This window comes from Xyrauchen texanus, chromosome 7 (assembly GCF_025860055.1).
Source record: "Xyrauchen texanus isolate HMW12.3.18 chromosome 7, RBS_HiC_50CHRs, whole genome shotgun sequence".
Taxonomy (NCBI): Eukaryota; Metazoa; Chordata; class Actinopteri; order Cypriniformes; family Catostomidae; genus Xyrauchen; species Xyrauchen texanus.
In genome coordinates, this window is record NC_068282.1 from 12,553,697 (window position 1) to 12,568,197 (window position 14,501).

The 14,501-nt window shown below is 35.9% G+C and overlaps 1 protein-coding gene across 2 annotated transcripts; it reads right to left on the bottom strand.

The window, feature by feature from the left end:
- Window positions 1–2,737: 2,737 nt before the first annotated feature.
- Window positions 2,738–4,848, bottom strand: LOC127646923 (T-cell leukemia translocation-altered gene protein homolog). 2 transcript variants are annotated; one of them, XM_052130907.1, is made up of 3 exons: window positions 4,508–4,848; window positions 4,165–4,219; window positions 2,738–3,666 (listed from the first exon to the last, which is right to left on the bottom strand). In XM_052130907.1, the coding sequence occupies exons 1-3, from the start codon at window positions 4,716–4,718 to the stop codon at window positions 3,624–3,626; spliced, it is 309 nt and encodes a 102-aa protein (XP_051986867.1). In that variant the 5' UTR covers window positions 4,719–4,848; the 3' UTR covers window positions 2,738–3,623. The 2 variants fall into 2 exon arrangements, with proteins under 2 accessions (XP_051986867.1, XP_051986866.1); XM_052130906.1 differs by having other exon boundaries at window positions 4,130–4,219.
- Window positions 4,849–14,501: the final 9,653 nt, after the last annotated feature.

Consider the following 14,501-nt stretch of genomic DNA (forward strand, 5'->3'; position numbering starts at 1 on the left):
TAGGCTCTCCATACACACCACTAGAAACCTACCAGTCACTGGCGACATGCATCGACAAATTAGCTGGCAGTGTAAACGCAGCTTTATAGACATAAACTTAGAGGGCGAGAAATGCAAACGACTGTGATTGGTCCATCTTTACCAGTTCTGAGAGAAGTAAAATGTACCACATGATTGTGCTTGACAATAATTTCCTCATAACAATACTGAGAAACTTTAAAAGCCATTGAATTGTATACATAATTAACAGTCAAAATAGGATATTTTCTATTTAGACTCATCATAAGTTTTAATAAAATTAATGAAGGCACAATGTTGTATTAATTTATTAATGAAAGATAATTTAGAATATTATGTCTTTTCATTCATTTGACTTGACTGTCTCTGGTCATTGAGTTGTGGCTACCTTGTAATTAGTGTTTTCAAATTTTAAAGAAACATCTGAGACCTGATACAGTTGGAGTACTTTAAAGGATTGCAATTATTCAGTTAATATGCTGAATGAAACAAATCCAATGTAATATAGGCTACTAAAAAGCACAGTGTCATTTTATCCACTGATTTATGAACACATGAAATTAGTTTTAGGTTTCTCATATTTTAAAATATATTGATTTCTGATGATGAAATTTAATGTATTTGAATATGAATCACCCTGTTTTCAATCTCTTTTTCTTCTCAAGTGTTAACGGGCCTTGTTCCTCTGGTGTGGAAAGATTGAATGGTTTATGGCTCACATCCACTGCGGGTTGGGTTGGCATCATTAAGTTCTCACAGTAGGTCATCATTAGAGATGTGAGCCCGGGCTGTGTTATCTGCGGCCATCAAAGGTGTGCAGCCAGACATAGTGGTCTGCAGATGTCTGGAGTGACATGGGGACAAACTACTTGTGGGTGGTCAGAGTTTCACACTTTATAACCTAAAGGAATAACCTTTATTTGGTGGGCTTTGGGAAGGCTGTGCTAGGGATGGCAGCAAAAGCAGAGAGGATTGTAGGGGATCATCTGATTAAAGGCTTGGTCAGTGTGCCTCATGGTATCCAGAATACACTAAATGTCATGGGAAGGAGTAAGTATTTTTCACCATATTAGCAAGTGCTTTTCTTCCCCCTCTACTTGGGTAAATCTCACAAAACCTGTCAAGAAAATTTCACCTCAAAATCAAAAGAAAGAAATGAGAAATTATAAAAAATTATATATAATTATATATATTTGCCCCCATGTATATATATATATATGCAATGCACCTATCCAGCCTGATGTACAACATGATTAAACAAAAAGAAACACTTTTAAAAGGGTGTTTAGAAGAATTATTTCAACGGAATTGTGCAGTAGTGCTAGTCAGTATTGATCAACACATGATTTGTATTTCTTGTCTTCCCCTATCAGATTTTAATTACATTTTTTATATGTCAATACAATGAGACGATGAGTCAAAAGCAGCTTCACTGACACAATGCTTTGGAAACTATTAGCTGCCATATATTTTTAATATAAAGACAATTTACAATATCCTGGATTACATAGATCTGAATCTTTGGAGAATATATAGATATTTTAATGATATATTATTAAGAGTTTTTAAGATAATTATTTTGAATGTTTCAAAACATTTTGATGTAATGATGCCACGTAACTTGGCCGTTTTGATACCCGCTCCGAGGCACTAGTTTATATAGGTTTTGAAGCTTCGTTCATTATGTTCTCTTTAAGGTGGTGGCATTGATTCTATCAGATGTCATTGAAGATCCTCTGGATTTGATAGCCAGTGGTCCAACAGTTAGGAGTGACACATGGCCAGAGGAGGTCTGGGCTATTTTGGATCGCTATAAGCTCTCTGACTTTCTCCCTTCCTCTGTGAATGAGGTGATTAGTAAAACTGGCCCAAGATTGGGGTTCACAGGTGCAGAAACTGCCACAAAAGGTCAAAGACCACGTATGCAGCTGGTGCTGTTGCTGATCGGAAACTGATGGGAGAGGCCATGACTCAAGGTCTGGACATTGTTGGCTTTCTAACAAATAATTATAAATTTACATTTTTCTTAAGCTCTCTGGAGGAAGGTTACTCTTGCCTGGACTGACAGGCACCAACGTTATGGATGTGAACAATAATAAAAAAAAATTTAAAAATCACGGATTATGTTCATATATGATACTTCTCATTTTTACTAGTGCAAGTATGGTCCCAGCTCTTAAATAGCCAAAGTGCAGGTTAAAAAACATGGCACAAATAAATTTCATCTGATACTTGCGCAAAACTTATGTTATGGATGTGCACATAATGCTGTTGCCACCCCCCCAATGACACTACCGGTACAGTAATTGGACTTAGTGGAATGATTTGTGTTTGGAAACAACTAAATGAAATTTTGGGTGTAAAAAAAAATAAATATTATTTTGGTGTTTTTTTTCCCCCTGAAATAGTCTGCAGCAAGTGCACTTTTCCATTAAATTCTAAGCACAGCTAATTAGTAAAATTTGTCATAACAGCATATATTTTTACAGTTTGCTAAACATTAAAAGCAAAATATAGACACTTTTATCCATGATGACTTGACAAATGAGGGACATAAGCAATATGTCGTACAAAACAGCCAATAATATCTGCAGTATCACTATTTCCACTTTCTAAGTCAATTTTAAATCAAATCAAACTGACCGTATTTAATTCACAATCATTTCAAAATAATAATAAAAAAGGTTTGCTTTTATAATCTCACATAAAAATGTAATAACTTGCTCCACCTCTGAAGCAACTTTCCTTTTTGGCTTATATCAAGTGTTTATTTTTCAAAACCCTGCTCTCCAACCCCTTTGGTATGGAACACAACATTTTCATTATCCAATCAATTCCTGATGAGTAAAATCTAGTCTAGTCCTATATTTGTTGTTGAGCATCATGTTTTATATTAAAATATCACATTATAAATACAGATGCACAGATGTCGACTTTTTCGTTTTCCCAACATACAACTCCTCGACTCCTACTAAAACAAGGTGATTTCAAATATGCACTTTTACATTGTATTCCAGAGTATTCTTGGAATCTTAAAATAACAGAGACATTCACATTACTAGTTACAAACTGTATTCACTGTATTGTTTTCAGAGCAAAAACCACTTGGATACCAGATGACATGGCAGAGGCACATTTGAAGTCTTTTCTCTGTACAGTATCGACTGCCATCTCGCATATCAAATCAATGATCTAATCTGATTTCTACAAATATACGATGTGAATATTTGGGGCCATCATTTTGACCAGCATTGCAGTCAGTAATTCGTTTTCAAAGGATATTGTGAACATATCTCTCAGGTCTTATCTACTCACAGCCAGAAATCAGTCTGAATAAAGGTGTCTTCAAACCATCCTTAAAGAAGGGTAGGAGCTGCTAGATGTCAGATCATACACCCTTAATGCCCTCTGTGCAGTGCACAGCACCTTTCTCTTGGGTACATTTCAAGAAATGCACCACAGTCCATCACAGATTCACAAGTACCAATAAATGTACATGTAAGGATTTTATGGCACAAGTTCTGTCATATTTATACATCTTGGAGGAATGCAGTTGCCATTTTCCAGCTTGTGAGTCTGTTCTTATTAGTCCAGTTGCAGGTAAATCACTCACGGTGGGATTTCATCGCATCACCAGCTGCACTTTCCCTATAGGGCAAACAGAAAATTTCAAATTTGACAATGGAAGAGAATGGACTTTATGCTAAATAACACATCAAGCAGTTTAAACAGTCAAATTCTTGTCTAATATGTTTTTATGATCTCATATTACTTGAGAGACTAGATGGAATATTTGTACTTTTAACAATAAATCTGTCACACCGCAGAACCATTTAAATGGATAATTCAACCAAAAATGTATTACTATATTTTGTTCCAAACCTGTATGACATTCTTTGAAGAACACAAAGGGAGATGTTAGGTAGCATGACAGTAAAAAGATGCAATGCAAGCGAATGGTGACTGAGGCTGCCTAACATTCTGCCCTATTGTGTTCCACAAAAGAAGTGTTTGGGAAGGGAAAGTAAATCGGGTTTTGAGCAACATGAAGACAGAATTTTCATTTTTGGGTGAACTATCCAAAATATAGATAATATGATTGTATTTGCACCTGTTATGGAGGAAAACAAATGGCTGACCACATACCATCCACTGCGATGAGGTGCTGTGTCAGGGGTCCCTCCATTCTGTCCTCCAGTCCCTGAGAAATTAACATCTTTAATTAAGTTTCCAATTAATGCCATTTAAAAAGCCGCAAGATTATATAAACATAACTTATATGGTGTGTGTGTGTGTGTGTGTATATACATATATATATATATATATATATATATATATATATATATATATATACACACACACACACACACACACACACACACACACACACACACACACACACACACACACACACACACCACACACACACACACACAACCATAGACCGAGTCATATCTGTGGCATTGTATTAGACTTATTATGTTCTCACCCTGTCTGTAGTACATATCGTTGACAGTGTTCCCGTACACTTTCCAAGCGAAATGGATCGCGATGAGACTGAGGACGAGCCAGCTGGACAGTATTTTAAACACTGCAACTCTCATGTCGTTGGCCAGCCAGTCATCCACAAACTCGGACAGAAACGACACCAGACTGTCAACCATTCGAGACACGAATTCAAAATCCCACGATTCCTCCATGCTGAGGGTCGCTATCTCACATGATAGGCGCTAATTTCAAATTAGATACCCAAAAGAGCTTTCGGAAAAAATATATATAATGTAACCTCCATCTCACAAGTAAAGAAATCTGAGACCCTGTCTTCTTCGCATAGCGATGGGATCCCCACTTGAGGTTTGCTGTATTATCAGCGCCATCTGTCAGCTGGAGCAAAGCATTGCTGCAAACTGGAGAGGGTCCCAAGTATCCCAGTATATAATCAATTCCATGCCACATATATTTGCAAAAATATGAAGTATTGCAAAATAAATTAAAGTTTTGCAAAAGAAAAAAGTATTGAGCAAAAAAAAAAAATTGTTTTTTTTTAAACAAAAATTAAGTATCACAAAAGTAAAATAAAGTATCGAGAGAAAAAAATAAAGTTTTGCAAACAAAAATACAGAATTGCAAAATATAAATAAAATATAGCAAAAACCAAGATATAATTAACTGCAAAAATCAATGACTGTTGTAAAAGAAACTAAATAACTTTTATCCTTTTTTATCTCTGCAACATATTTTTAGGCAGCAATGATTTTGCCACACATCTTTTTCTTTGCAATGCCTACTAATTATTTTGCAAGGCTCCTTTTAATCTGCATTTCCATCACGTGTGATCTCATGATACCGTCTTTTTTGTTTAAAAAAAATATTTTTTTTTGCTCAATATTTTTTTTTCTTTTGCAAAACTTTATTTTATTTTGCAATACTTTATATTTTTGCAAATATATGTGGCATGGAATTGATTCCATATCCCTGACTTTGCTGCAGAATGTAGCGCGATGAAGTAGTAGATCTAATAATCTGCGTAGTGGATTTTTGTGACGTAGTGGATGTTTTAGTTTTTATGCCTTACACCAAATACATTTTTACTTTGTATTAAAGTATTACAAAGTAGACATTTGTTTAATAAAGCTTAGCTTTTAAAAATTATCATAACTACGGATTTCGTAAATTGCTTTGACTTGTTTTTCCTCTTCACTCACAGAAAACAAATATATAAATTAAGCAATATACTCCTAACTATAATGTGCTCCTCATTTTAACATCTCCTCTGCTGTACATAAATGCCATGGGGTGAATTAATTGTATTTGTATATTAACATGTAGTGGTTAAACATACTTGGAAGTATTCAAAAGTGAAATTAAAGTGATTCTGGAGCGCTTTAAAAACTACGCAGTCAGCAAATAACCAAATAGATAACATCTGTACTCTGAGCACGAGATGGAGTTGTGGAGCACAGAACCACTCTGAATACACTGTAACGCCGGGTTCACAAATCCAGTGTGAGCGTTGCATGAGTGATTAACAATGTTAACATTGGCCGCATCTCTTCCGTGAGAAACAGCAGCGCCTCTGTGCTGGAAATAAAGTTATCTATGGGATCTTATGCCTAATGTATTTATTTTTTTTGTCCCCAATTTGGAATGCCCAATTCCCAATATGCTCTAAGTCCTCGTGGTGGCGTAGTGACTCGCCTCAATCCGGGTGGCGGAGGATGAATCTCAGTTACCTCTGAGACGTCAATCCACGCATCTTATCAATTGGCTTGTTGAGTATGTTACCGCGGAGACATATCGCGTGGAGGCTTCACGCTATTCTCCGTGGCATCCGTGCACAACTCACCATGCACAGATTTTGAGATGTAGGCCTATTCTTGTAGTTAATGTATTTAGGGAGTGTAATGTTTTTGGAATACGTTTCAGTGAGCGGTGAAAAAGAGCATACTTTTGCTGCTGCAGATTTCGGCATGAGAGTCTTAATCTATTTAAATAAATATATACTGTATATATATAGAATTTGAAGCAGCTGGGTTTTGAATCAGAACTCTAAATCAAATTATAATTTACTGTTAATTAACTGCTTGTTATGAGTTCTGTGCTGATGAATCCACCACACATGAAAAAAATCTATTGCTTATATTGGCATATTTTAGTGAGGCAAGTGGCTTATTTTGGGCTTGTTTTTCCAGACCATTTAGTTTGTTTCTCATGCAAGATCTGGCAACGCTGAAATTGGTATTTCACCCACCCCTTAGCACAGAGCATTGTCATTTTTCTGATTAACAGTTTTTATTGATTCACACAATTAAAAAAGAATAGCAAAACATATATTCACAGAATCAAAATTTAACCCCATTATTCCCTTTCCCTTTCCCCCTCCCAGTCCCAAACCCCACCCTGATCCACAACAAGTATCCCTGTGGTCAGACTTGAATATACACACACACACAAAAGAAAGAAAGAAAAAAATAAAATATATTAAAATAAATAAATAAAAAGAATCACACACATTTAAAACTACACTTCTCTCTCCACTGCCTCTCCCCGAGAGCACTCCAAGAAGGTCAAGTAGCTGCCCCATTTTTTATTAAACGAATCCAACTTGTCCAGCCCTCTACATGACATTTCCTTGAATGCCACCACTCTCCCAATCTCTGTGCACCACTCTTGAAATGAGGTCTGAATTCCATCCCCTATGAACAATCTGTCTGCCAATCATAACACTGGCTAGGACCCAATCTTTTATGTATTTATCCCCTATATTAATGACTACCTCATCGCCTAAATACAGAGTCTAAAGCAAAATTAAATTTGAGTTTGCTTTACATCACACATAAAACTCTGAACGCTCAACCAAAATTCTTGGATCTTAACACACCACCATAATTTGATAATAGGATTTAGGCCTATTAACTCTGTATCATGAGAACTTATAGAAAAATAAATGACTAATTCTGTGGAGGCAAGGCATATGGTCAGAGACAAATAATAAAATATAATCTATATATAAAGCAAAAGCTTATGCGCCATTACCCCTGGAAATTCATCCTCCTTTTGTATCATGGCTGCTAATGGTTCCACGGCAAGACAGAACAATAATGGGGAAAGAGGGCAATCCCACCAGGTGCCCCTATCCAGAGTAAAATAATCTTAAATTAATCCATTTGTTTATACCGCCATTACTGGGGGTCTATCAACTAACTTATTCCATTCAATAAAAGTATTTCTTAACACATATTAAAAATAGCTTAAAAAGATAAACCCACTCTACCATATCAAATGCCTTTTTGGTGTCAAGTGAGATGGCTGCGACTGGAGACTGATCATTTGCCACTGACCACATGATATTGATGAAACACCTAATGTTATCAGAAGAGATACGGCCCAGAATAAACCCCACCTGATATATATGTATAAGAGATGTCATAACTTTACTTCATAGGTTAGCCAAAATTTTTGACAATATTTTAACATCTTGCTGGATCAGGGAAAATGAACGGTAACACTTGCACTTGCTTGAATCTATGTTTTTTTTAAGAATCAGACAGATCCGGGCTTGTGTCATGGTCGGCGGAATCTTTCCATTCTTTAATGATTCTGTATAAACTCTGTAAAATTCAACAGCAAAGCCATCTGGCCCCAGAGCCTTGCCTGTAGGCAAGGCCTTAATTACCTCACCAAGCTCCTCCAAGGTTATCTCAGAGTCAAGAGAAATGTTTTGCTTTGCTGACGGTTTAGGAAGTTCTAATGGTTCCAAAAGTTTCTAATATCCTCTTCAGTAGGCGAAGATGTGGAACTAAAAAGATCAAGATAGAATTATTTAAAAACTTTATTGTGGCCGAAGTAAATATTTCACCACTAACAGATTTCACTGAGGGAATGGTAGAAAAAGACTCTCTCTGTTTTATATATCTAGCTAGAAAATGTCCCCCAACGCAAAGTATAACTGTCTTGCCCTGAATAGCCAAAACCTTCCGTGACAAAATAGTATTATATCTGTATTTCAATCGGGTCAATTCTCTGAGGCCATTAGACAACATTCAGCGCTTTAGATCTGCCTCTGCGCTTTTAATATTCTCTTCTAATTCCACAAGTTCTTGTGCTTTAGATTTTTTGGTAAAAGTGGCATAATGTATAATGTTACCCCTAAAAACTGCCTTAAGTGCCTCCCAAGCCATGCCCACAGAGGATACTGAGGACCAGTTGGTCTCCATATAGACATTGATTTTAGCCTTTAGCATTTGTTGGAATTTAGGATTTTGCAAGAGGGATACATTAAAGCACCAACTGATGATATGATTTCCTTTTCTTCATATGTTGCAAAACCTCTAAACACTCCAGGGTGTAATCTGAGACTAAAATGTTTCCAATTGATCAATCAATGACAGATGAAATGAGGGACTTAGATATAAAAAAAAAATCTATTCAAGAGTAAATCTTATGGACTGATGAAAAAAATATAGTCCCTACCAGATGGGTTCAAAAGCCTCCAAATATCTGTAAGACCAACATTTTTACACATCCTGTGAAACATCAATGTTGCTCTAGGGGGCTTGCTTCACTATGATTAAGGACTGAGTCCTTTAAAAGGTTAAAGTCTCCTTCCAATATTATATCATGAGGGGTGCCAGCGGTTTGCAAACTACCTACAAGATTGTGGCAGGGCGGAGGGCGGGGCCGGGTCGTGATCGTATTAGGCTAATTATGCCTCCCTGAGGGTTAAAGGCTGACTGCAGGGGGCCGTGCGGGAGAGAGAGATCGTTTACGGACACGTCCGTCGTGTGTGTTTGTGTCTTCTTTTAAGTTTATCATTAAACTATTATTTATATTGAAAAGCCGGTTCTCGCCTCCTCCTTTCCATTGAATACCTTTACAAAGATCTATAAAAAAAAAGCCTGATAATTGACGTTAGGTACATAAATATTTGCCAAAATAAGCCTTTGTCCCTGAATTTCAGCTAAAACTATGACTTTTCCTAATGTAGCTTTACTCTGTTTGAGACATTTCTGTCAGAGTGCACAAAGGCTACTGAATTTATATCCCAATTAGAAGAGAGAGAGAACATTTGCAAAGCTTTGGCAAAAAAAGAAAAAAAGAAAGAAAGGCTATTGGGCAGTTTCTTTTTAACTAACAAGCATAATGGTAAGAAAAAAAAGAAACCATTTCATTGACTAAAAGTAGGGCAAGTAAAGCAACTATTCCAACCACTGTCATTCCCCACCATCCCCTTTCTTTTCATTTTCGATGCTAGTGTAAGTAAGGGAAAACACCTATTTCAGCAAAGAAAATGTAAAAAAACAATAAAACAGTTTGATCAATTGTCACACATTACACATAAATTTCTGCATATATACAGTTACATTATTTTTTTCACATATCCCAGCTAAGCTGGGGTCACAGTGCAGGGTCAGCCATGATACAGTGCCACTGGAGCAAATATGGTCAAGGGCCTTGCTCAAGGACCCAACAGTGATGTCTTGGCAGTGTTGGGGCTTGAACCCCCAACCTTCTGGTCCCCAACAGTGCTGTCTTGGTGGTGTTGGGGCTTGAACCCCCAACCTTCTGGACAGTAACCCAGAGCCTTACCCGCTGAGCCACCTCTTTCTCATTGGGGATCACAGAGTTCTCTGTGTTCGGCGACCGGAACAATCTTAAAGATAAAATCTACACTTTGTTGCAGTAAATGGAAGCTCTGCACTATTTTCTGAAAAACACAAGGACTAATCAAGGACTAATCAACAAACAGGAACTTCAACCACTGCTCACTGATGCATTATGTGTCAGACCAACCTGTTTTCAATACTGCTGCTACATAAGAGTTTACTTTTTCCATGCACAACATCTCTGAGTCATTAGAATACTTCAGAGGGTAGTCACACGATACAATTTTAATTGAGTATTTAGTTGAGTTAGTCGAGATATAATAATTAAATTAATTGTTAACTGACCCCATGTTTTCAAAAAGCAATTTTTACAAGTCTATTTTTACAGCCTGTTGTATTAGCATTTATTAATCACCCCTTATGTATTTTAGATACAGTTCCTATATATTGTTATTTACACAGGGCAAATATACTATTTATTAAATCTACTTTTATTATGTATTGTATTTTAATGGGAATATAATTTATTACATTTCAATTTAACACTTCTGTGTACAAATTCTGTGTACAAATTTGAAGGCTGTTTCTTGGATTAATACAGGTAAACGTCATATTATGCGACTACGCATTAATTTATGGAGATTTTACAACCTACTAGTTAAGTCTTGCCTTAAGAACAGGTGGTGCAACAAAATGAAGTACCGACTTAGTTACAAACTAACAAGTAATCCCTTAGTTTGAACTTGAAATCCTAACTTAAGTGAGAATTTACGCACAGCTGGTGCAACCCTACCCAGGTGTCGGCACGCAAGTCAGAATTTAAGTAGGCTATGAAAACATGATGAAGTTTCTAAATAATACAGATGATCTTATTTTGACAAACATTATTGGCTCCTGTAAATGGACATCAGAAAATTATTTGGACGAAGCAGGGACAGGAAAGCAGAAAGGAGAGATGAGTTTGAGGGAGGTAAACTTGATAAACAACCTACATCCTCAGCCGTCAGAGTCAGATTTCAGACATCAGATAAAAAAGCATCAAGTCGCAGGAAAACCTCTGTCAAGTCAATGGAATTTCAGAGAATATAAACACATTTTTGTGTTCTGTAGTACTGTGTTTGATTATGTATGATAACAATGAATCAGTCTTTTGGATATTAAATTAATAAATTAATTCACTAGTGCTAGTTTAGGACACTACATAAACAGTTGGAAGTAACTATGGCTGCTGGGTGCTAATTACCTAGCGACTAAAAAGGACTATAGTTTGGCTTGTTTTGAGTTGTTGTTGCACTTAAACTTAATGAGTTTCAAACGTCAGTTTAAACTTACAACAATTATGTTAGCTAGCTAGTTATTAATTTATAGAAACGACACTTCTGCATTTATAAAGCTAGAGATAGCTCAGCTAGTTTCGCAAGCTATCAACCAAACAAACTCAGCCAGTTTACAACCAACATTGACTATAGCGACCAACTCTCTGCTCATTCTGAGACATTTTTGTCTAAAGCCGTTTCGTCTGAGGCCGTTTTGCCTGACGTTGGATAATGCAATTCCATTGACTTACATGGCAGAGGTTTTCGTGATGTGTAATGTGTAATATAGAAGAATGCAAATGTGCAAGAAAGTTTTCTCCGGTTTTGTTATTTGCATATACAGTGTATGCCTTTTATGCCATAAAACATGTTGAGTGTTCATGTACAGTATGTTGAAGATACTAACCTGTTGATACGCACCCCATTTTTGAGCACAAACCATGAAAATGACATACCTGAACATAAATGTTTGTATTAATATATGTTGTTATTTTTTAAAGTTAGAGAAGCTGAAGTTTATAGTAATGGAAATATTTTGTTTTTATAATCTAAAAAAAACAATAATAAAAATACCAAGACAACCCAGAAATACAATGTTCTCAAAGCCACAAGTCTATAGAAGTTATGTTTCAAATTTGATGACGATGGGTAATTCTTTCAGGTGAGATCTCATGTAAACAATGGAGAATATATCAATATTTCTCAGATTTATCACTTTTATGGGCAATTGTATGAAGTCCTGTTTTGATATTGCATGTTTTCATTTGCAATCCTGGCACAAATAACTAAATTGCTGTTTCTGGAGCATTGATATCTTGAAACAGAGATTGGATATCAATGTTGAACCCTTAGACCTTTGAAAAGATGTATAATTTGTTAAAATTAATTACATTTATAGACGGTAAATTATATATTAAATGTAAGCAGAGTGACGTCACTACTGCGTGCGGTCGATTGCGTATCAACAGGTTAAATAAATATTTTCATAAAGATTAATATCTCTACATGTTTACCTTTCCCAGTACTTGTTGCAGTGTGGGTTAAGCAAGGGAAGTTTGTATAGTGCATTGTGTTGCACACTTCTTGCATGCAGCAGGCTTTTAAGAAAGGAAAAAAAGCGATATGAGTAATGGGGGCCTGTGCCCCAGTAGAGCTTTTTGTCTAGCAATGCCCCTGCGGCTAAACAATTAAAAAAAAAAAAAATGTTCACTAGCAAGTTTGATTGGATTTGGCATATTAGAATTGCTATTTGATGACTGTCCTAAAAATAATTATATTAGCTTAAATTAACAAATTATATAGTATTATTCTTTGCAATAACAGAATTTAAGCTGCACAGTGATAGATGAATTACATGTCTAAAAGCTGTGTAATAGGTAATTTTAAAAGCTATAGTTCTTTGACATGAACTCAAGGAAGTTACATATGAGCACACTGATCACATGTACACATTTAATAATTACGATTCTTTAATGGTTCTTTTTTTGGTCTGTCTTATTACCAACAACAATTTTTGCTGTATATGGTTCTCAAATTGTCTTTCTTAATCTTTGAGGATTAAAAATGTTCTTGGTGTTACAATAAAGAACCTAGAAACCAATACACTTATCTGAAAAACCTATAAAATACCAGTACATGCAGTGCCTTCAGAAAGTATTCAGATCCATTCATTTTCAATATAATAATATGATATAATAATAATTGAAAGCATTTTAGCATAAGGCTGCAACATAACAAAATGTGAAAAAATGTAAGGGGTCTGAATACTTTCTGAATGCACTGTAGATTGTTTTCTAAGGAATTAGAGAACTTAAAAGGGTTTGGAAGGTAAATAGGTTCTCCTATGACATCAAGCCCTTTTTGATTTTGATTGAATTATTGAAAAACAATTTAAGAGTGTGAAGTACTTTACTCAGATCAGGTGTGGTTAGTTAACCAAGAGCTAAGAGGTTATTATTTTAACTATATGGAAATTTCCCAATTTTAATTGTTAAACCAGCACAATATTTTTCCCTAGGTTAACAACTAGGTTATGCTGGGTTATCTCCTCCATGTTTATTCTGACTTTATAATGTATCAGTAATTCAACTGTATATCATTTCACCACAATTTAGAGCATCATAACCCAAGGTTAGGTGGTGCTAACCCCAGTTAAAAATTATAAGACTTTGGCTGTGTCTCGTTTGGAAGGCCGTGTCCTCCAGAGCTTGCATTTGTCGGCCGCATACACGAGGCTGTCTCGTTTCAGAAAAGCAAGTAGGACACTTCAAATGCAGACTTGGAATGTGACCTTCTTTCATGGGAATTCGGAGGATGCATGAGGTGTATTCTTCATGGGGACTCACAACCCACAATTCATTGCTTCAATGGAAATGTCTTAAAAAAATTACACCAATTTGCCAATAAATATGATTTATTCCCAAGTTGAAGTACCTCAGTAGATGGGTGCAGAGTATATTATATGTATAATTATAATAATATATAATTAAAATAAAGTATTAGACTAAAAGTACACCTATAAAATCTATTTTCTTTTCTCTTTACATCATAACTCTCCTAAAATTTACCTCATACATTCCCTTCCAAAGGGACTTTGTTCCCTTCTCACTCAAAGCACGCGTGCTTGTTAAAGAGTGCCGTGCTGTCATAGCAACCGTGATAAGTTCTGTTTCCGTTTGTTCAACGAAGGCCATCTCCTTTAAACAATGCTTGTTTAAAGGAGTACGCTCAGTATACTGCAGCCTTCAAAGGACATTCTGTAGTATGCGCAACTAACCCTTGACAAATTGCAATCTCAATGACAATTTTATACATTTTCAAATATCAGACAATTTCCAGTAACCTATGAGGTTCGGAGCAAATAAATCCATCAAGTTAATTTTATCATGATTTGAAAAAAGCAGGGTTTTAACTTAAGGATTTAGATATTACGACAAGAATTGAATGATCCAACAGTTCATGTTTTTCCCACAGTACATAATGGAAAAATGTGACAGCCGTGGAGGAGGAAGTTGATTGATCTTGTGTCGTTCAGTCACTATTTCCTCTCATTCGAGGGTAA

Bases quoted from the DNA above. Each gene is read 5' to 3' on its own strand.
- LOC127646923 (XM_052130906.1), bottom strand. From the start codon at position 4,718: ATGGAGGAATCGTGGGATTTTGAATTCGTGTCTCGAATGGTTGACAGT. The intron at 4,220-4,507 runs GTGAGAACATAA...TTAATTTCTCAG, and splicing joins CGATATGTACTACAGACAGG to GGACTGGAGGACAGAATGGA. The intron at 3,667-4,129 runs GTGCAAATACAA...TTTGCCCTATAG, and splicing joins TTTGTTTTCCTCCATAACAG to GGAAAGTGCAGCTGGTGATG.